The 23743-nt window shown below is 34.3% G+C and overlaps 1 protein-coding gene across 3 annotated transcripts in view; it reads right to left on the minus strand.

Moving 5' to 3' along the window:
• Positions 1–23743, minus strand: part of LOC106663427 (bestrophin-4) — a 152746-nt gene that overhangs the window by 47344 nt on the left and 81659 nt on the right. For all 3 annotated transcript variants that reach the window (XM_014388248.2, XM_014388246.2, XM_014388245.2), the window contains exon 2: positions 10167–10277. In XM_014388248.2, the coding sequence (XP_014243734.1) occupies positions 10167–10277 (111 nt within the window). The remainder of the gene's footprint in view (positions 1–10166; positions 10278–23743) is intronic.

Below are 23743 nucleotides of genomic sequence, written 5' to 3' on the forward strand. Positions count from 1 at the left end.
TTCGTTGGACACATTAAGTGGAGCACCAATGATTTTTCTGTGGATTATGAATTGCGCTTTTGGATTCGACGGATATTGCATGATTTCCAAACTTCCAGTCTGCAAACCCGTATCGGCCTTCGTTAAAATGATTTTTCTTAGCAAATAATTATAATTTGTTGGACTTATGAATAATGCATTCCCATAAAACACCAGTCATTCAGAAACCTCCGTTCTTGTTACTTGTAGTTTAGGAAAAACAATTTACAATTTGGGACTCAAAACAGAGAAAAGCATAAAACTGTTTTTATGATTATGACGAATTTTTATACTGATATTTTTTAACTTTGAAAATTAATAAAATTGTCATTCATATAATGATCTAAATTCCACGTTTTTGTATATGTATGGTCTATACAAATATTTTATATGAAAAGGTAAAAGATCACGGATTGTTTTTATATGACGACATGATTCGCTTCCTAAGTGCATTCAAGAAGCCTTCGTCCGGCCGTATACATCAGAAAGCCCGGTCCAGTACGAATCCTCCATGTTGAAAAGTAGTACAAGGATTAACGATTAACCATTAAAAAAATAAAATAGGGCAGTGTTGCCGAGATAATATTAAAATCACTTTCCATGTGAGGGCCAATCTTTAAATTCCATCGCTATTTCGTCCGTTTATCAACGGTTCCAATAAATACGAAATACGATTCAAATAGACCGATTATGCATAGATTCAAGACTTCGCCCTTGACAGAAACTACAGAGCATCTGGGAAAATTATCTATAACCTCAGTCACTATATGAGTTATAAATTAATTCATCAATGACTAAGCATTGTTTACATTTGTTTACTATGCTTAAAAAATCTTTAAAGGGAAAACCCCTGGTTTAAATATGCTTTATGTGCAAGATCATACATGAGCCAACGGGGTGACGTGCTATAACATTAATCTTCGGTAAAATTAAAAACCGCTCTTCATTTCCACCAAGTAAATGTTTTTATAATATACACCAATTTCTAAAAATACATATCTTTGACATTAATGTTTGCACTAAGAACATCTTTCACTCGTATAATCACTTCATCAATCAAGATAAGAGATTATCTTTTATAACGAACTGCAACGATGTAAAGTAAATTATCCAGTTCCGAAGTTTCGGTCGTGTGGTTTATTGAAAGTAGTTATGTAATTTACTGAACTATAACGTTATGGTAAGATTTGATAGGCGTAAGTTAATATGGAACAGAAGCGCCATTAAAAATCTTGTCTTGTGCATACCATGAAACCGAATAAAAAATGGGAAAAGTTTGGGGAAGTTGCAGTTTTGTACATTATAGTAAAATAGAAAATAATATTTATAATATAAGTAAAAAAATATATTAAAACGTACATTTGGTCGTTGTTTTACGTTCTTATTTTTGTTGATTTTTGTTATTTTGGTATTAGTAACTTGTGCATTTGGTAGTAGGTCTCTGAGACAAGAGCGATCCAGGACGGCGTTCCGCAAGGAAGCATTCTTGGTCCCTCCCTATAAGCAATTTATATTACTGACCTACCGTTACATCCCAAACCCATCTAACAACTTACGCGGAAGACAGCAACTTTATCTCTTAACTCACATCCTACCCAAAACATCTCCAATATCCAGGAGCATCTGGAATTCATTGTACTGAGTAAAACGTGAAAAATAAAACTACATAAGACAAATGCTCCCAATTTTGTTAACGTTAAATAAATAGCCTTTCCCACATCTATATGTTAATAGCAAGAACTACCGACATCTAAGCAAGTAGGCAGTAAACTGGCGTTAAATCGACGATTTGGACCACTACGAAGATTTATAGGACTGAAATCAGAAATGACATTACTTCAACATACAAAGATATACTGGAGCTTTTTATGGGGCGGCACAGCCAAGCCATCTAATATCCAAGTATTCCAGTCAAAAGTCCTCAGCTTCTTACTATTTCCCAAACCTCAGTATCCACATTGACCTTAACTACATTATGCAAATTATGGTTGAGTTGAAAAATTAGTGTCTAGAGCGGGCCTAGAAACCAAAAACCACCGATTTTTCAACTCAACCATATTTTGCGTAATACTTAAAGTAATTACTTTGATTAGTTGGCCCAACTAAACACATGTAATGGATTGACCTTAGCATTCTCTTCAGTAACGAATTTACCCGTTCCTCATTTATCGCTCCAATCTTTCAACCCATCCTAACCATACTACTCGAACCCTCTATCTTTCAAGCCTAGAACATTTCACGTCGTCAAAGACTCTTAACCACCTCCAAGTGTAGTGCTAGCCGTACTGGTGTTAGCATAAAGAACAATATGTAATGTGTATAAATATTATATTTAAAAATATTTAAATAAAATATTTTGGACCGGTATTCAATAAGCGTATCTGTTCATTCGGGAAATGTTCAATGTCAGATATTTCGGTTTTATCATCGATGACATCGCACATTGTTCTCGGTCTGCACCAGCGTTCAACCTTTAGGACAGAACTATCATTAACGAGGAAGGTTAGGGAAACACGCCTTATCTCAGACCTTATATCAAATACTTGGTGGATTTTTATTTTCTAATTGTCTATGAAAATGAATTTAATAAAAATTTGTTATCTCTGAAAAAGTGAGTATGATAATTATAGCTTAGAAAAGTCAGTGTCACGAGGGGGATTCGAACCCACGAGCCTCGGCTAAATACGCCGCTACTCTACCACTTGAGCTATTGTGACTTCGGTCCGCTCGGACATTAACTTCCCATCTCAACCACACCTTTCGAATTTTCCCTAGAAAAATGGCAAAAAGGAGGGAAAATTCTAAACGTGGGGTTGAGATGGGAGGTTAGTGTCCGAGTGGACCGAAGTCACGATAGCTCAAGTGGTAGAGCAGCGGCGTATTTAGCCGAAGATCGTTGGTTCGAATCCCGCTCGTGCCATTGACTTTTTTATCTCAACTGAAAATCTTTACGTAAGGTTCATTTGTCGCCGAGAACGAATAGATTACATGACATTCGAAAAATGGCAAAAAGGAGGGAAAATTCCACAGGTGAGGTTGAGATGGAATGTTGGTGTCCGAGTGGATCGAAGTCACGATAGCTCAAGTGGCAGAGCAGCGGCGTATTTAGCCGAGGGTCGTGGGTTCGAATCCCGCTCGTGACACTGACTTTTTTATTTCAACCAATACCTCACATAAAGATTAATTAACTGAAAAAAGTTTTCGGTCAATCGGACCACTAACTATAAAGAAGGTATAGCATAGTTTGAGATAGATATGAATATTGACTTTTATGCACTTTTGTAAAAATAGCTTTAACGCTTCCTTTGAAAATTTCCCTGATAGATTTTGACATTAATAATATCTTTCGATATAAATCCAAATGAGACAATTGTTTTATCCGATTGTATCACAACACTGTATAGACAATTTGAAAAATTGGTCAAGTGTTTTCATTAGTGATGACGTCAAAGTCCAAATAATGGATTGGCATCAATCATCATCAAGAACTTTTCATTAAAACTGCTAGGTCAACACTTCAAACTGGTTTTAGAAAGGCAACACTTTTTGATCAAATGTTTATAAATATTTTGTTTATTAGAGTTGAACGATCTAGAACAAAAATTATGACAGGATGTTGAGTAATTAGCCGCAAATGATAAAACGAGTTTTCGCTTTTTCATGTATAGAAATAACTCGATATTACAGGTTGTTCCGGTGATTTTCGATCTTAAAAATAGTCATTAGCTATCATTGCGTACTATTTAAAAAGCGTACTAGTTCGAAAATTACCATCTTGACCATTTCGATTCCTTTTGTGGAGTAGCTGTCTCCGTCTGCAGTTCTGTTCGAGTTTCTCGGAAGAAGTTATCGTTGGGAATATGCGATTTGCCGCCTGTCGGTCGCACGCGCTCTGCACCGTTGTACGACGGGTCGTATCCAGGGCTATAAATAAACGGGAAAGAAGAAAAGAAGTCCCGGGTGACCCGGGTTCAACTAGGAAACGGAGAATCCCACCTTGGTCCACTTTTTTATCCACGGCCGGCATCGTCCGGCTTATGCAACCCAACGTCAGATTCCTCAAGCTTTCTTACGAGACATTTTTGAACGAGGAATTCATCCATCATTACTACTAGCTAAGTCAAGGAACGAGCTGGATGTATTTTTTTAATATAAAATAAAGTTATTGTAATGGAAATGGAAATTAATAGTAAAATTTAAACAAAAATCTTTTTGAAAGTTCATGGTTTTTCTCCCTTAGCCTAATTAAAAAATATAACTTTTTATTCTTAGCAATATTACGGCAACTTTTGAGGCATTTTTATGATTATTACATTTTAAATTATTATTAAATAAAAATAAAATAGTTTAAACCACCAACAAACGGCTAACAACGTGGCACCAATCTTCTTTCAGATTTTTATGTAATTTTAAGTGTTATTTAACTTTAATTAAATTTTTACAATTATAAATAATAAATAAATATGATAAAAGAGCTGCGGAACGATGATGATGATGATGGGGAAAAAGCACAAGCAAATAAATTGCATTAAAAACTTTATTATTTAAGATGGAATAATAAATACCAAAAGCTTAACTTTTGGCCTTATACTTGAACCCACAAACAGTTTCTTACTAAAACATTTAATTCAAAATGATTCCTTTATTAATTTTATTAAAATAAATTTTTAAATGTATGCAATCTCAAAAATTTTTGTTATTACATATAAGGGTTCGCTAAGCTAAAAACCAGGGATATTTTTGCCTTATCGCATCCTTTTAAAAATTTTTAAGCAATCCACGAACTTTTTTCGTTTATAGAAAGGTTAAAAATGTTTGAAAGTACGCTGGTTTGATTTCCGACAAAAAGGACAATTGTGGAAACGTTCTGAGCCAATATAGTGAAAGTCGGGCTTTAAATAATTTGAGTGGATTAAGTCTTAAAGTTTCTGTCAAATAACTAAATTAAGACATAAAAGTTTGACGTTACCGATCCTCTCGGCCTGGCATCACGAAATAGCCTTATAATTTTTACAACTTTTTAAATATTTTTTAGTTATTATAAATACCAGAACTGTTAAATATGAGCATTGGAACATAGATCAACTCAGAACAAAGTTATTGTGAATAAAAAATCAGGGATAAGGCAAGTTTGACAAAACAGAACAATCAGTTCTTTTGTCAACTTTTGAAGAATATATCCCCTTCAACAGGAATTTGAAACTATTTCTAATTATTTACGTGGTTAACATTTACTTACAATATTATGGCATGTACCCCTTGCATACTTTACACATTCTCTATAATAAATACATTATCCCTAACAACTTCATTCTCGCTAATAAAAACATTCTCGGTAACAAATACCTCATCGCGACTAGGTACATTCTCGCTAATAAGTACATTCATGTCATCAAACACCGTGTCGCTAGTGAGCACATTCTCGCTCGTTAACATCGTTAACAACTAAATTTTCGCTGATAAATACATTTTCTTTAATAAACACACGTTAACAAACTTGTCGATAATAAATACATTCATGTTAACAAACGAATTCTTCCTAATAAATCATTCTCGCTAACAAATACATTCTGACTATTCTTCTCATTATTAAATACATTGTTGCTAATATACGCATTCCCCATAATAAAAACATTCATATTAACAAACATCTTGTCGCTAATAAACACATTTATCACTATTAAATACGTTCTCGCGATTAAATACATTCTCGATAATAAGTGCATTCACACATACTTGTCGACAATAAAAGCATTATCCTTAATAAATACATTCATGTTAACTAATACCTTGTCGCTAGTATACGAATTTTTGCTAATAAATTCATTCTCGCCAACACATACATTCTGACTATTGAATACATTCTCACAAATAAATGCATATCTCTTGCAAATACCTTCTCGCTATTAAACACATTCCCACTAATAAACGTACTCTCGCTAATAAATACTTTTTCGCTAACAAACCCCTTGCCGCCAATGCACACGTTCTAGCTAATAAACACCTACTCGTAAATAAATAAATTTTTCATTATGGATTTTCAAATGTATTTGTTAACCGAGTATGTAAGTAGAAACAAATTAAAATATTGAAGAAGGGGTTATATTCTTCTAAAGCTCGTTCTATACAAAGGATTGGTTTTTTTCTCAACTTCACCTTCACACATCTAGATAATATTTGATCTCCAGACTATAAAGGTTACGGAACGACCTTTTATAGCTTTATACACTAATTAATATTGTTTTAGAAGCAATTAAAGCTTGTATTAATAAAAACAAAAGAAAAAGTTTAAAAAGGCTATTACAATTCAGACTAAAGTCAAAAAAGGGACTTCAGTGAAAATTAAAGTAACGCATAGTTCTAGGTGTCGGTAGTTTAAAAGGCGTACAGATTAATTGATTCAAAGAACGCACTTCCTAATCTCAAATGCGAAAATTTGGTCCTGTACCGGTTCCTTTTGAGAGTGCAAAAACCGTCGAGGAGCGGTATAAAAACCACCGGCTCTTACTCCAAATACCAGAAAAGCCGCAGATACCATCCCAGACCAGAGTTCAGTGGAACATGAGAAGGAGACCAGCTAAACGCTATACAATTTACATAATTTATGAAAACGATCGTAGAGACAATATCCCCTTCACGCTGGCCATTACGCAATTAACCGGAGGATCCAATTTGTACTAATTATGTACACATCCGCGAGAACGTTCTGAACACGCTTCCGATCGGCAACAATTATGCGAGATGATTCTCCGCCGTTATACTCACGAAACAGAACGAATGGCTCGTAAACGTTAATTGATTTAAATTAAAATTTTCTCTGTTAGTTTTAACCAACATAATCGATCTCGGAAGTTTTATTAAATAGAAATTTATGATTATCATATCGTAAAATTTAAAAAGAAAAAAGGTTTTGCCAGCATTGAATTCAAGTTTTACTGCTATTGAACGGGGTGATAAACTCGGAAAAACGGGACAAGGCCACAAAACACAGTCCCAGCGACATCGATTTATTTTTCAGACGTCGTTCTCAACTCAAGTTACAAAATTATCATCAATTGAGTTCATTTTGTTGTACATATTTTATCCACAATGCTTCATTTAAATTTCAAGCTAGCTGAACGAGCTATGGAGATTTAGAAAATTTCTTCACCCCAAAATTCACCACACTCCTATATTCACTATTTTTTAATTAACCGTTTTTGTCAATAACGCCAAAACATTTTTAGCTTCATAACGTTTGATGCTTTTATCAAATGTTTTTTTAAAATGAAATTACCAGCTTAGTACTATGAAAGATTTAAAGATAAATAGTTAAATTATAGTTATAAATCTACTATTTAATAAAAAAACAAACCACGACGGGTTTTATCAAAGATTGTTCAGACATGTTAAGGAAAAGAACTCGTATCTCACGTTTTTTATCTAAGCTTTCAGGATATGATATTGATGCAAACGTGTTATTGTGAAACGTTACCACGAAAATTCTAGTTGATTGAGAAAAATAAATGCAATGCGTGTCAAAAGCAATAATTTTCAGATAATCTTCTTGATAAGAAATTAACCTAAAACGCTAACCTACAAAACATCATCACCATAAGTAAAACTTATCTAATAGCCACAAGAAAAACTCTAGGTAAATCCTAGAAACTTTTCTTTTTCTTCTTATTATTTTTAATTATTATTATGTTACAACAGCGCCAAGCAACTTTGTGCCTTCATACATTTTATATTGGAGCAATATTAGAGTAGAGAAATAATCCATACAGTCCTATCAGAGCATTATTCACTTTCCTCTCTAGGGTGGAAAACACAGGCCATTGGCGCTTTGGGCGTTTTTTGAGGATTGTGGGTTAGGTTCGAGTTGAAAATGGACAAGAGGGTTGGTGAGCTTTATGAGGTTCGAGGGTTGTGTGGAGGTGTTTGTATCGATGTCTTCCGTTTTCGAGAAGGAGTAGATACGATATAGCAAGCTTGGGAAATAGTTCGAAGGATGTTGGATTCAAGTGAGTGGATCCGTTGTAGGTTAGAATTCTTGGTTGAACCCCACAGTTCAAGTTCCAGCACCTAAATCTTGCAAGCTTATTAACTACAGTTGTACTGGGCACAAATCAAGGGGAGTGACAGGGCTCTATAAGTTGTATAGTTGTAACTGGCTTCTGCGAAAAAAAACCTACACAATTTGTGTATATTCAACGTTGAGCCCATTTTTAGGTTATGGAAGAGGAACAAACTACCACACTTATTTTAGATTCGAATGCAAACCAATTGCTCAAAGAAGATATAACCTAGGGCACCAAGAAGACCATTGGACAAGAATAGCAGCATTGACATTAAATGACCTCTACTGCTTAAAAGAGGGATTGTATCATTTGAGCTGACCTAAATAACTAGAAAAAGTACAATAAATCAAAAAGCTACTGTGCTTAGGGAATATAAATCCCAATTCTTAGTCATCATCACCCATTCATTTTAGCTTCTAAGCGTAAGATATCATCGCAAAAAATAGTGAAATTCCTATGGTAATAGCTTCTTACCTTCAAAGTAGGTAAAGCCGGTTAACCTACGGGTCCTAAACGCAAGAAAATGCAGAATTAGTAGTAATAGGTCATAAAATCAAAAACCCAGAACACTGTGGGTATGTTCAAGTCGAGGTACTCATTGTCTCACTTTTTGCTGAACAGAAAGTCCCAACATAAAAACAGATCAGGAAACTACCAGAGCAGGTAATACATCAGACACTAAAATAACGTAAATCGTACGATACAAAATGAAGCCATTCACTGAGCTCCAGTAGATTAAATAATTAATAAGCGGAAAAATGGGGTTTTTGTAATTAAAAAAAAATGAACAAGGAATTTTGTAAATTTTCAAAACAAAATAGCATTTTCTATCTGTTACAACACAAACTTTACAACGGCGAATAACATACTTCCTAAGTTCTGTAAGTATAGAACAGATAAGCACCGAAAGGAAGGCTTGTACGTAATTCGAGCCCAGCAAGTAAGAAAGAAAATTTCTCTCATCAGATAAAGCAAAAACGTAAGCCAACGTACATACCGCTAAAATATGACCCCCGAGTGTTTTCCACCTGTCATTTTGAACTGGGATCATCGACTCATGCCCGTTGTAACTTTTATTACGTGTTTTGGATGGCGTACCGGACTTTTCCGGAAGCTAAATCGGCACCGTCCTTACAGCACAATCTGAAGCTACAAAGTATAAACGTGCTATCTAGCAATCTACGTGGATTCGTAAGTGTCACGGAGTGCCATCCTACATAATTTTCACTTACGATAATCTTCGTGTAGACTATAGTTTAATATGTGAACAGAGTAAATGCATTCGAAAACCGCGCTTCTCTAGCTCGAATAAACGTTCAGAAAATGCCAATGGAAAGTATTGCAATTGAACCAACAACTACTTCTATGATAAACAGGAAGACTAAACGCTTAACTTTTACTACTATTCTCGAAATAAAAATAAATTTAGTTTTAATTTAAATTATATTTTATATTTATAATGAATAATTGACGGATAAAATATAAAGTAGGTTCAAAAACAAATCATATAACATTGTAGCTGGCACACCATTGATAACGATTATTGATAAACATTTATTTTTATTTTTAGTTCAATGATTCATTTTTTTCAGAACAAAACGAGTCCAAAACATAATTGCACATTAATAATAACGTTGGAATAATATTTTAGTTAACAATGACAAATTTTTAATTATGGCGAATAATTGTAATGCGGATCGTGCAGTATCGTTTTGTTTCATCATGTACACGGGTTGATTTTTAAAACTAAAAGAACGCAAAGATAATTACTGCACGAAAGAGGAGGAGGGTCAATGGGCATAAACGAAATCTGATCAACGATGACGGTATAACGAGGACGTCCTTTTATCGAGACGTTCCAAGAGGTCAGTGTTGTGTTTTCAGGGTCCTTGATCGATTGGGGGTCACAATCTTGTTTGCAAGGAGCTCACGCCGGGCGTACACAGTGGAGAATCTCAATTACATTCCTCGACGCCCTTCAAATCTTAAATATGTATCAAATTATTTCGATCGATTTTATCGATTATCGATTTTTAACATGAACCGGCGACTTTTGAAACGATGATATTTGAATTTTTTCTTCCTTACCTCTTCTGGTGCGGGTCTAGGGCGAACCTATACGTTAGATTTATACAGAAATATAAAGCTAGGTAGACGAGCAACTCCCGCCATATCAGTTTATACACGCTCCCTCTCCATCTGTAACAGAAAACATATTTTTCTTTATATATGAACAATAAGTGCAAAACTGGAAATAGATATACATTTTTATTTAAAGAATGTTTTTACAAACAGAGTTAAGGTTATTTTAAACATATTGGATATACAAATTGTGAAAATATTTTAAAACGGTGCCATTTAAACACTGAAAAAATGGCACCGGTCACAGACTGCTGTTTGGTACCATAGGGCTGTAGGAAATTTTAAATGTATATAGTGTTTATATGTGTTTGTGTAGTGTTTATGTTAATGTATTGGAATGAATGTAGTTTATTAGCGTGAAAAGAAGGAGTTATATCGAGGAATTTCGATTAAGGTGGGGAATGTGTGACATCTGGGGAGTAAGAGTAAGTTATTAGCTGGAATGGAGTAGGTTCAACTCCCACCTCGAAGATTATCGAATATTTTGTGACTAGTCTTCTACATTTGCACATGTGATATGTTTTTACCTATCGACAACCTGAGGTACAAATGAGAGGCTAGCATTCTAGGATATCAACGTAGTATACATTAAAGACAGAGACAGAAATCAGTTCGAAACGCTCAAACGGCAGAAAATTAAAGACAAAATACGCGTGAAAGACCAGAAAAATAGGAAAGCACAGCGATGACCTCAGCATTTTCATATTAATTATCGGTTACCACATTAAAATATCAAATAAACCAAATCTCTTAATTCAATTGTATGTACAAAGAACGTACATAAATTATTTACATCAATAGTGTCCGAGAGTATAGAGTAAAACCTATTTAGCCAAAAAAAACATTGATCTCAAATGATTCAAAGATGTATATATTCAAACCAAATGTTTCAATGTTGGGCTATTAATTAAGTAAATTAATTCCACATAATTTACAAATCTCAGAAGTTGCAATTTTATGAAATCTTACCAACAAAAGGGACCTGATTATATTATCCTAGCCTAGCCTTAACAACAAACCTCAATTTGTTAAACTTTGTTTTATATTTAAAATAATCTTTTATATTCACTAGTTTCGTGGTCCGCTTGACCAATTAATATCTTACAATTAATTAAGGTTTTCAGTTGAGATAAAAAAAGTCAATGGCACGAGCGGGATTCGAACCCGATCTTCGGCTTGATACGCTGCTGCTCTACCACTTGAGCTATCGTGACCTCGATCCACTCGGACACCACCCTCCCATCTCAACCACGGCGTATCAAGCCGAAGATCGTGGGTTCGAATCCCGCTCGTGCCATTGACTTTTTTATCTCAACTGATAATCTTTTATTTTACCAAGGTAGAAAATTATTCGATGTATTGTGAGTTTAGGGCTCTACTTATATCCATGGAAAGGTAGTAATTTTCAAGCTTGAATATTAAATCTTTTAACATGTAGCAGACCAACTTTAAAAACAAAGCTGCTCCGCTGGAATTATTGTTAGTAACTCTTTTAACTGTGCCGCCCAGTTTAGTTCGGCAGGTATCAACCCTTATTTATTATATACTAAAATAATACTTTATTTCGAAAGAAAATCTAGTGAATTCTGTTCTCGAGCAATTTTATCCACCACTTGAACATTATTTTAAACAAATATGCCATAAGATTATCACAACTTGTTTTTAACCTCACCAGATATAGGCGTTTATAGGTGGTGTAGAGGTTTGTTTTTAGGCAATAATGGATGGCACTTCAAAAAATGTGTGCGTACAGCTTCTACCCTGCAAACTCCCCACAACTTGGAAATGTACAAAAACGATGCTCTAACAATGGAATGGTACAATTTCATCTTGGGTTCCCAATTATTAGCACGAGCTTTGACGAGTATATTTCTAACCGACGAGGTTGCCATTATTGCTTTCTTCTCGAGACTTGTATCCGCTTGTAAAAATTTGACTGAGGATTCTTCAATAATTAATAAATAATAAAATCATCCTCAAATAACAGCATTAGGAGGTTCGCACCATTGTATATCTTTCCTTCAACCTCGTCCTGCCAAAAGAACAATACTAGGTCCGAAATGAAAAGTCTAAAAATTATCTGTGACAAAGATTCGCCCGGCAACACCCCCTTAGTTACTTTTATAATTTGTGAATACTTATTATTGTGATTGATTTCTAAATTTGCACGGCAGTATGATTTTTGTAGAATATTGATAATTTTGGCACCGATTCCGAGAGAACTCCTGGAAATGTACTGAGCAAAAAATCTTATCAATAGAGATTGAAAGCTTGTATAAAAAATGAAAGATTAGAAATTAATTACTCAAATTTCAAAACTAAATTAAATAAAACCTGCTTCAGACATCTGTGAGCAAATCTATAGCCTTCTCAAGTGTGTGTAAAGGAAAAAATAGAAATGACATTTAACAAATTAAAACGTTAATATGTTCAAAAGAGGCAAACCTTGTCATGGGACATAAATAATTGTACTAGCCTAGGCTTACCGTTCCACTCTTCAACAACTGAGTCCTGCGAATTAAAAAATCTCGTCTTCTTATAGGACTTTTTTCCTATGATTGTTTAATGGCACCCAATGGGCTGTTTTCGTTCATATAACGATTAACGAATATCAACCTTCAAGGGTGGATCGATTCTTTTCTATCGGAACATCATTATCGGAGATCATTCTAAAATTCAAGGAAAGATTATCGGCCCGTGTTTTTTTTTGTCCCAAGGCTCTCCCAGTTGTGATATTTTTCAATGACATTGGATCAGTCCTTAACAACTCCTTATTTTCTCTCTTATCTGACGACCAAAACATCTTTTGCCTAACTTCCTCATTTGAGCAATGCAGTTTACTCCAGGAGGATCTTGGTGCGGAAAGATTATCTTAAATAAAATGAAAATAAGTTCTTAATGGTCATACCATTGACGACGTTGGTTCTGTCTCGGACCTTGAAGTTATTTTTAATAAGAACAACGATTTTCTTGACTCCTTGATGCAAGAAGAAAAACTCATTTAAAAACGTGGCCTTCATTAAAAGACAGACGGTACATTTTGAAAATGTATTAGCAATAAAATTCCTCTACCAGTCAATTGTTCGTTGTCATTTTGAGTATGCAAGTTTTATTTGGAATATGACAGTAGTGACCCCCTGAATTTTGTCGGACTGGACTCTTTGGAAGACAGAAGGACTTTTTTTCGACTTTGTGCTTAAGGAAGATATTGAGCAATAGGATTGATATTACGGATATCTTGCCCTGCATTGGTATTAGGTACCCCAGCGACACTTGCTACCAGCTATTCTATGTTCCCCACCACAGGAAGGATAAGTATGGCTCGGAATCTTGTCTTTCTCGAACGTTTGGGCAAATTAATCAATATGGAGATCTCGCGGATCATTTCTTGGCATGCCGCACTTGCTCACTCTTTGCCGGTTTTCAAAAAGAAGATTTGGCTAGCATTGAAAGAGTACTTCACTGAGTCCTGTTTTTTTTGTTTTTTTTTTGTAATCCACAAGTTTGATTTTTGCAGGTCGTAGTCAACTTTTATAATTTTATCAATTCATTGCTAATTCTTTTCAGCTAATGTTAAGTTTTTATATTCACAATAGTTATTTATGCTTTTTGTACTTTTGACTGTTCAGTTTTGGGACATCGGTCCCGTTTGACCTGTAATAAAATAAATAAATACATGGCCTAACTTCCACCTCATAGATTTCATTCTTGTCTCAACTTATGTCACTGTTTCTTATGTGATCTATCTTTTTAATATTCAGTGTGCTGAGTTCCATCTCCTTATGAATTCAAGAGACACTCAGCAGCCTTTCTTGTAAGAGACTAATTGTAAGTTTGGCCAACATTAAAATATGCAATTACCCACTTGTCTAACTAATGTCTAACTTTCCTTCTTGTATGTAGGAGGTTGGTAGGTTAGCCAAGATATCGAAGCCATTCTTTGCACCCTTTTTTAAATTAATTTTTCCCCTTGAAGATCACCAGTTGACCCAAGTCCATTCAGTCTTGTCAAGCGTTTTTCGTCGAAAGCAACACTACTTTTTCTGCTTTTTTCGGACCGATTTGTTATCGCACATCTTAAAACTAGTTTTTCCACTTTTTTCGTTTACTTCTCCAAGAATTTCCTGTAACATGTGTCTCCCCAAAAATCATATCTACAAAATTTGATAATCTAATGAAGATTATGATTTAGTTTGTTTATAATGGCAGTTACCCTCCGCGATGAACAATAGCTCCAATTTTATACGTTGATGAGACAACGTTATTTGAGCGAACGCGAAATGTTCTTTTTCCCAATTCGCTTCAAATGATTTTAATTATTTAGCTAGGAAAATGGTATTTTATGAGACTGTCAAGGATTTTTTTTTTCAAGAGACGGTGTCAAAAGCCTTCTCCAGATCAAGTTAGATTAGCCAGTCAGTCGATCAACTCACGGAAAATCTTAATTGCAACATATTCATTTGAGATTAACTCGAAAAACTATTGTCGCTTGGTACTTTCTCCTCGTCCATGACATGTACTTGATTCTAATGTACTTAGTTTAGTTTAGTTAAACTTCAATACAATCACAATTATATATTTTCTATGTTATGAACGCAGATGTTCTAACAAGGTTAGATGATTAATTACATTAACCAATCTGCATAAATAAATTTATGAGTAAATATGATAAATGATGAGAGAGAGAGAGAGAGACATGGAGGAGAGAGAAAATATAGAAACACAATCTCATTTTCTCTTTCTCTCAGTCTCTCTCTCTCTCTCTCTCTCTCTCTCTCTCTCGATCTATTTCACGTCATCTTCTATCACAATCTCCATCTATCTATCTTGAATTAGCTTCTCTTCTCATTCATTACTTATTAATTTCTCTCTCTCACTCATTTCTTTATCTATCTATCTGTCTATCTATATACATTAAACTTATGTACTTTTGATGAGAGAGAGAGAGAGAGAGAGAGAGAGAGAGAGAGAAAGAGTGAGAGAGAGCGAGAGTGAGACATGGAGGAGAGAGAGAATATAGAAGCACAATCTCACTTTCTCTCTCTGTCGCTGTTTGTCTATAAAATCTGTTATATATATCAATATGGTTAATGTATGTATAAGTTTATGAGTGTGGTTGATATTTTGTTAATGGACCTAATCATCAAGCTCTCTTATGATGCCACTGTATAAAATACAACTTCTTTATTTCTTACTTAGAATGCACAATAATGTTTTTGGTATTTCTTTTCACTAAAAATCTGTAAGAATAGAACCAGAATAAGAAATTGAATGCCACTAAAATTAAATCAAAATACATAAAAGTCCAATTTGGTACTAAGAATTGGAAGCAGAATAGTGAAAGGTTCAGATTTCCTTTCGTACATCCGTGAACGTTACATCGTGAAAAATACGAACGTTTTTTGGTAGCAAATTAAAAAGAATTCGTCGTTCGTATCAGTGTGCAAAAACAAAGGTAATTAATAGTGTAGGATTTGAACTGTGTCCACGTAGGCTCGAAAAATAGCTAACAGCTTGCACAATCCCTTCAAAACTACGTTGTATTATCTATTGTTGAAACTGTCAGTAATTAGACTTATTTTTTAATGCCTGATCGGGATAACAATAAGCATAAAAATGATTAGAAAATACTAAAATTTTACTTAAAAGATGGTTCTTACAGTTTGTTGTTTTCAACGATCCGAATTTCAAGCTTAAAGCTCATCATCATGTTGAAGAATTTATAATATATTTAAGCACGTCGAGAGACGTGGTTGAAAATCTTTCAATCGATGATGAGCTTTGAGCTTGAAATCGCGACACTTAAAAAAAGATTAAATAGCATACTCACGCCACCATTATAATTTTGATTTTAAACTCTTCACTACATAATCAGATTTGTCTATAAATAAGTGTCTAAGTGAAAATCGTTTGTAATTAACATCCTATGTGAGGTGTTATTTTAAATTTTCCTTTAATAAGAATAAATCTCTTTATTACATTGGGTTGCGAATAATTAATGCGTTTGAAAATCTATTTTATTTGTCATGTAAACAATGCTAAATCCTCACGTCTAATTTATTGATCATAGTAAATACTTTTAACTGATATATTTAACCTCAATTTTTTCACCGCTTATAATTTTCCCCGTTCTTTTTAATTTAATATGTACACACTCTGGTACATTGACAAAATAATAGAAACAAATAAACTCAACTTTTATTATGCTATATTTATCGCTTTCACAATGATTAACATGTCTATAGATTACCAGATTATTCAGGAATAATCCATGGCACGGAATGAATCCGCCCAAGGACAAATAGTATGAAAAAGCGAACTTATCACACGTGTAAACGTTTTTCCTTTTGCTAAATCAATCATAAAATAGAAATAATCCCGCTCGCCAACAGTCTCAACAATCGGTTTATAAAGTTTTCTTTACAGGGAAGTAATTAAAGTCTCTGAACGAGTTGTTTGCTGTAAAGTCCCTCCCATAAAGAAAAAAATAAACCACTGGGAAACGATTTCAAAACGGGCCAATTGCGATTATCTTAGACCGTAACGTTTCTAACCTTTTTCCAAGTGTAATTTAACGCATACAATTCGCCAAAGCCTGACGCATCCACCGACAAGGAAGTTTCTCATAAATGTATCTGTAATCGACAATCGGGCCTTGACACTTGTCCCACCGTTCTTGGATATTCTATCCCTTATTCGAAAAATGGCACAGAAATATTTGTGCCTTCAGATACAATGATTCGGTCCCTACTTATTTTTAAAGCAGGATATTCATGCCACACACGCAACTAATTTTAAAAATACAACATATCGATATAGCCCATCTTTTTTAATGAAAATAAAATTAGTAAATTATTAAGTAGTTTGACCTCTCGTCCGCGATACACAACGGAAATCGTCGGACGTTATGTCAGGTTTTGTAATTTTTGTGTACTCTACTTTTTTTATTTTACTCTAGACAAATTTTCACAATTACTCTCTCTCTTTTCTCTCTCTCTCTCTCTCACTCTCTCTCTCTTTCTTTCTCTCTACCTACCTACCTATCTATCTGTCTGGCTCTGTCTATTTGTCGGTTTCTGTCTCTGTCTCTGTCTGTCTGTCTATCTGTCTCTCTGTCTCTCTCTCTCTCTCTCTCTCTCTCTCTCTCTCTCTCTCTCTCTCTCTCTTTCTCTATCTATCTATCTATCTATCGATTTATTTGTTATTGTTGAAATGAAAAAGAAGAAGGAAAGATTTTCACCTCTTGCAGAAATAAGTTTTCTATGTCTTTTTCGTTTAACCTTTAAACTTCTCTTCGATTACTTGTTAGTTTATCTGTTGGCAAACAAACATTATCTAACTCTTTCTCTCTCTCTTCTTGCTCCCTCCCTCTCGCTCTCTATCACTCTCTCACTCTCTCCCTCTTTCTCTCTCTCTACCTACCTATTTATCTGTCTGTCTGTCTGTCTGTCTCTCTCTCTCTCTCTCTCTCTCTCTCTCTCTCTCTCTCTGTCTGTCTGTCTGTCTGTCTCTCTCTCTCTTTCCCTCTGTCTCTCTCTCTCTCTCTCTCTCTCTCTCTCTCTCTCTCTCTCTCTCTCTCTCTCTTTCGCTTTCTCTTTCGCTTTCATTTTGCTTCTTAGACCATTAGACTATAGTCAATTCGTTGAATGTAACTATGTTCAGTTATGATCAACTTCTGCGTCTTTAAACGCTATTCATTATATATACTTCCGTTTAGCTTAAATATTGTATATCAATGTGTTAGTCCTAACATAAAATATATAAACATAAAATGAACATAGGTTTAACATATATATTAGTTTATTTATGTGGATTAGATTCGGTTAATGCACGGTTAATCATACAACTCTCTAAAGACACCATTATAAAAGGGTTTTACCTTTCTCATTTCGAAAGGTCAAAAGTGCATCTCGCCTGGGACCAGATATAGATGAACACGTCTCTGTCGCACGTGCTTTTATTTAAATTGTTAGAATATATTTACTGACAAACACATAAAGGAATACATGATTTTTATCAACGTTAAAGCTAATAAAGATCAATGGAGGATATCGGATTGGTTTACTGTTTGTGTTTATTCAATTTTATCTTGTTTCTCTCGTCTAATCGCTATAAGATTTATTTGTTATTGTTGAAATGAAAAAGAAGAAGGAAAGATTTTCACCTCTTGCAGAAATAATTTCCTTGTCTCCCGAACGGGGAACTTTTATGGCAAGAACCGTTTATGGAATGATTGCGCTTCAATTGGATTAATAGGATTGTTAACCCTGGAAAATTGTCCAAATTGGCTTACCTCTCAGCCTAAAACAAACCAGCTCGATTAATTCACTTTGTAATTGGTGATGGCCGAAATGAGATACCTGAAAACCTATTATTTCTCGATGCGATCACGATTTTTTTAATCAACCTTTTTGACGTGCCACACGGCTGCATTCACCCTTTGTAAAAATCAATCAGGACCTTATCATTTCTTTAAAGGAATTTTTTTGCTGAATTGCTTATTAGAGTGAAATAATGCATGCCGTGATCATTATATTTTTACTTGTTAATAATTTTTGATAGAACCTATTTCAAATTTACTGGACTATAGGATTGGGGTTGATGTGCGCAAAGGCAAATTGTTCGACCCTGACCATCTGTTTTGAAGGTGGCTTTCCATTACAGGGCAAGAAATGCTATCCATCATCAATGATTTTATCGACCAGCAGTTTCACAAGCACACTCTTCCTGTTTTTGATTTATGACCAACAAACAAAATTTAAATCGAGTCAACAAATCTGCAAATAAATTGTCATGTTTAATACAGTAAATCAGGTCTTTTCTTATACTCCTTTTTATCAGGACAGGCGTAAGCTTCCCACTCGTAAAAGTTTATCGACACAGTTGTAAAATTCCACGTTGATAAACATAAATCTGTCAAAGAACACTTGAAACGTTGTAGATGCGAACAAAATTAGAAATGATATAGCGGCTTTCTTTACGTATTTGAACATTCATTTGATCGGTCTTCCAATGAAATACAAAAGATTTGTCTCAATAGTTAAGAAAAAAGAAACGAGAAAGTACACGAGGAATGACTATCTATTTGAAAGAACGACTAACAAACAGTAAAACGTCCTCTCATTCGGATTTATAAACAGAAACAAGCGGAAATTCACTGCATTTTGACAGAAAAAAGAGCGAGTTTAGACGGATCAACTTCGTATAAAAGTTGTAAAATTCCCTGACGAACGCGAAAACATCGCTACGTCACAATTCATGATAATGCCCGTGAAGAAGAAAACTCTCCTGACTTATTTACATATTCAGGCAATGAACGTGCTAATATTTTTCAAAAAATAATTACTGTTATTATTTTCTTTACAATAAAGTTTTTCTATGCAAATTCTACATATGCAAAGTAATAATGGAATGAAAACAGAAATTAACAGCCCAAATGGCTAAATTTTCAAAACGTATTGCTGCGTTTTATATTCTCAGAACTAAATTAATTATTACATATAAACTGTAATTCTACTTTATACTCTATACCAGTAGAGTCATTTGAGGTAAACTAAGCCGTGGAAAATCAGGTACAAAACACTCTAAATATTGCAGAAAGATGTGTGACAAAATGGGTATAAACAAAAACCCTGAGAAAACATATCCCATACCTTTGCAAGACATAGGAAGCCTAATCCAAAAACACCTATGATAAAAGATTAAACGTTTGAGAAGAAACAAAGTACCTCGGTATAACCCTTGAGTAAAGGCTCAAATGGATAAAACACATAGACTCTGCATAAATCCAAAGCTCTATTAAGTATTGGCCTGAGCAAAAACTGGGGAATAAAACCCAGGATGGAGTATACAACCCAACGTTCGGACCCCAATCACATATGAAGCTTTAGAAACACTAAGAAGACACGGTACAAGTGACAAAATATGAAGACTAGCGTGTTTTAATATTGTACAATAGGGGAAAAGCATACCTGCCTCACTACAGCAAATGAAACCGCACTCTTCCTCCCACCCTTATGTGGTGGAAAGGTGGCTTTTAAGAGTGCCAAATGACACCTGAGATGCAAAGGAAAGGAGCCAAATCAAACTAGGAGCCATCGCAAAATTTTGGAGAGGGTTAAAATAAATGAGATAGCTATAACGGCTCATTGAAAATGGGAGAAGGTGTAGGATTAAAAGGTCCGAATACACTCTAACAAAACCCATTGGATCCCAACATTTTTCAAGCTGATGCCCATGCAATATGTGCGGAAGAGTTAATAAAGAAAAATATGAACAGGGCACAGAGTTACATACTCACAAACAGTCAAATAGCTATGAAAGAACTAAATATGCTCAATTCCCAACTTGTTTGGAGTGCCTAAATTGGCTAAGGCTCAAGGAAAACAACAATTTTACTCTTTTTACAGTTTCTTCTTTTCTACGGATCAATCTAGGTAGTTAAAAAAGCCCACTTTTCTTTCTACCCTCTGTTCCATAATTTATATAACATAACATGGTTTATTCAGAGAGGAGGCATTTCTAGCCACATAAGAGGAATACCGAACATGTCTGACAGTGTAAAACACCTAGGATATACAGACCAAAATAATCGGGAACGACTAATTTACAGGTTCGTCACCCCACAGACCACACACAGAAATCTCATAAAACGATTAGCAACATATAGGAGGCAGTCCAATTAAAAGCCATATCTTCAACTTTCAACTTTTGAATTAATAAACTTTCTGTCGACTTTGCTTGACATTGAAAATATTTAGACAGCTTGTAAAGAAAAACAACAAGTATTTGAGGATTTTTTTTTTAAAAACCTGCTGGCCCTGATAAACTCACCTTCTAATTTTCATTTAATTGTACAACCGATAGAATCGAAAGGCAGACTCGAGTAAATTTGAATAACTTTCGGAAAATGGACGACAAAACCATCAAGCCTTTATGCTTCTTTTATAGGAAGAGATAATTTTGGTATGAGGTGATAGTCCAGTCGTTTGTATATTCATTTCAATGTAAGACGTTCCACTTAACAAGTAATTTGCTTCGATAAAAAAATTTAAACATATACATATATACCAATTTCATTTATACAAAATAGAAAAATTTCTTGCTTATTGTATTACCGTAAAATTAATTAAAACATTAGGAGATTTATCGGGGCATAAAGCCGTCTGGCTTGGAGCCAAATATACTGAACCTAGCTCATGACACCTTTAAGGAAACATGGCAAAATTGATTAAAAAAAAAGTTGATATATGCAAAGTAGTTCCTGGCTTTTTTTAATTATAGGATATAAATACAAAATTAATATCAATACAATGTATTTTACTTCAGAGAAACATGTTCAGTTGTCGGGAAACCTGAGTAAATGTGGAATAAATTATGCATTACCACGAGTTTTTTTCTGATGTACTTAAAACAATGCCATACATTTCAATGCTAATGTCATAGTATTACAATTTAAATTGTATATTTATACAAATACATTTTTCTCTCTTATTGCATTCATATGAATTCTATTAAATAGAAAATTTTTTCATAAAATCTGACATTTCCAGGAGAATAAAACTTCAAAATAAGTCTAAAGATTGTTTGTCAGGGAGAAGAATAAAGTCGTAAGGTATTGTTTAACTGGGACAGACAGAGGCGCCAAATTTGCCTGATGATACGAGGAGCCTGGATGCGCGCGTGCGTTTGCGTGCATGTGTTTGTTTGTTTGTGTGTGTGTGTGTGTGTGTGTGTGTGTGTGTGTATCTGTCTGTCTGTCTGAGTGGATAGGGGTCAGTGGGCCAAACGACAATGCTCTTCGCTCCGTTATTTAACAGCCCCGAGCTGTCGTGCCCAATTCATTTGCGCTTCCTACTTGTCTCGCTACGTCCCAAAACAATTTCAAAATCACGGTGTTTTTACAAACCATTTTTGTAAACAAATTTAGATAGGGTTGTTAGTTTTATACAGTTGTTTATTTTCGATGCAAAAAGCGTGGAAATTTGAATTGATAGATTGATTATTAATATAAATAGACTTAGTACTACATGTCCAGAGTTATGTAAAAATAAACATTTTTTAATAAGGATCCACACAAATTTAGCAATGAGTAAGAAAGAAAGAATCTTATTTATCCAAGAAAACATCTCATCACGGATATGCTTATTATTTATTATTCATTATCGACTATTTATTAATTTCTCACGTCGCTTTTTATGGTAGAAGGAAGATATCGTCATTAAAGAAGGCTGTTCTTCAACACAAAATTTGTCTGGTATTTTAACAAATTGAACACAACGCGGGGTTTTGTAAATTTGTTTAAACTTGATATCATATTAAGAAAATACAAGTATTGCAATTTGACAAATTTGGTGGTTCGTTTAGGCTTTCATTGTTTTTCTTTCTTTCTTTAACACTATTCTTCTTTTGGATTGGAGGGTATCAGAGGTTTGGTCAGTCAGATATTTGGTCAGTGTGAAATATTTATCGTTTAAAGAGATGTATCCACGGCTTTTTTATTCGCGAATAATCTCGATCCTGGTATAGTCTGGATGAAAAAACAAATTTAATTGTTATCTGGCCTACTTTAAGGTTATCATCAGGTCAAAACTTCTTCAGCCAACATTGCCCAGAAGGGTAAAAGTATTGAATAGGTAATGTTGAAATGAACATCTTCGTCAGATAAGGGCAAAAAAATCTTAGATGGCAGCCCGATATTGCCTAATCAAAAGTTTTACACTCCTTGGCAATGTTGGAGCGATAGTTTTTTTGATGATGACCCTAAAATAGGTCTAAACCTTGTCAGATCCCAAATGAATTGGTTTTTTCTCACCCAGACTATACCAGGATCGAGATTAAAAATGTGATAATAAAAAAGTCCTCTTCACTTTAAACTTTATTTAAACTCTGATACCCTCCCACTCAATAGAAGAATGGTGTTAAAGAAAGAAAGAAAAACAAAGCAAGCCTAAGCGGACCACCAAATTTGTCAAATTGCAATGCCTGTAGTTTGTTAATATGATATCAAGTTACAAAGTTACAAAACCCAGTGTGTTAAATTTGTTAGAACACCAGACAAGAATTTTTTTGAACAACAGCTTTCTTCAATGATGATATCTTCCTTCTAGCATAAAAAGTGACATGATTTAATAATAAATACTGAATAGTAAATAATAATGAAATAATAAATAATGAATAGGATAAGATATCCGTGTTTTTTCATCCAAATCATACCGAAATCCGCATTGTTCGAAGGTATTTATCAATTGCCTATCTTTTGGTCGATATTTGGCCTTGACTAAGATATAACGTTGATGTATAAATTACAAAAGAGTCAACCATTCGTTATTAAACAAGAATATTTGTACGCCTGATCAATACATATTGATCCATTCTAAATTAAAAAGTTGATGGACAATAATTTCGAAATAATTTTTAAAATGCGCAAACCTCAAAAGTTTAAGTGTCAGATTTTTTTGTGAAGTTTACCTAACTTTAGCTACAATTTTAGACGTTTTACACAAAGATTGTGTAATTTATTA

The sequence above is a fragment of the Cimex lectularius genome, unplaced genomic scaffold (genome assembly GCF_000648675.2).
Source record: "Cimex lectularius strain Harlan isolate CLEC.00 unplaced genomic scaffold, Clec_2.1 scaffold199, whole genome shotgun sequence".
Classification (NCBI taxonomy): Eukaryota; Metazoa; Arthropoda; class Insecta; order Hemiptera; family Cimicidae; genus Cimex; species Cimex lectularius.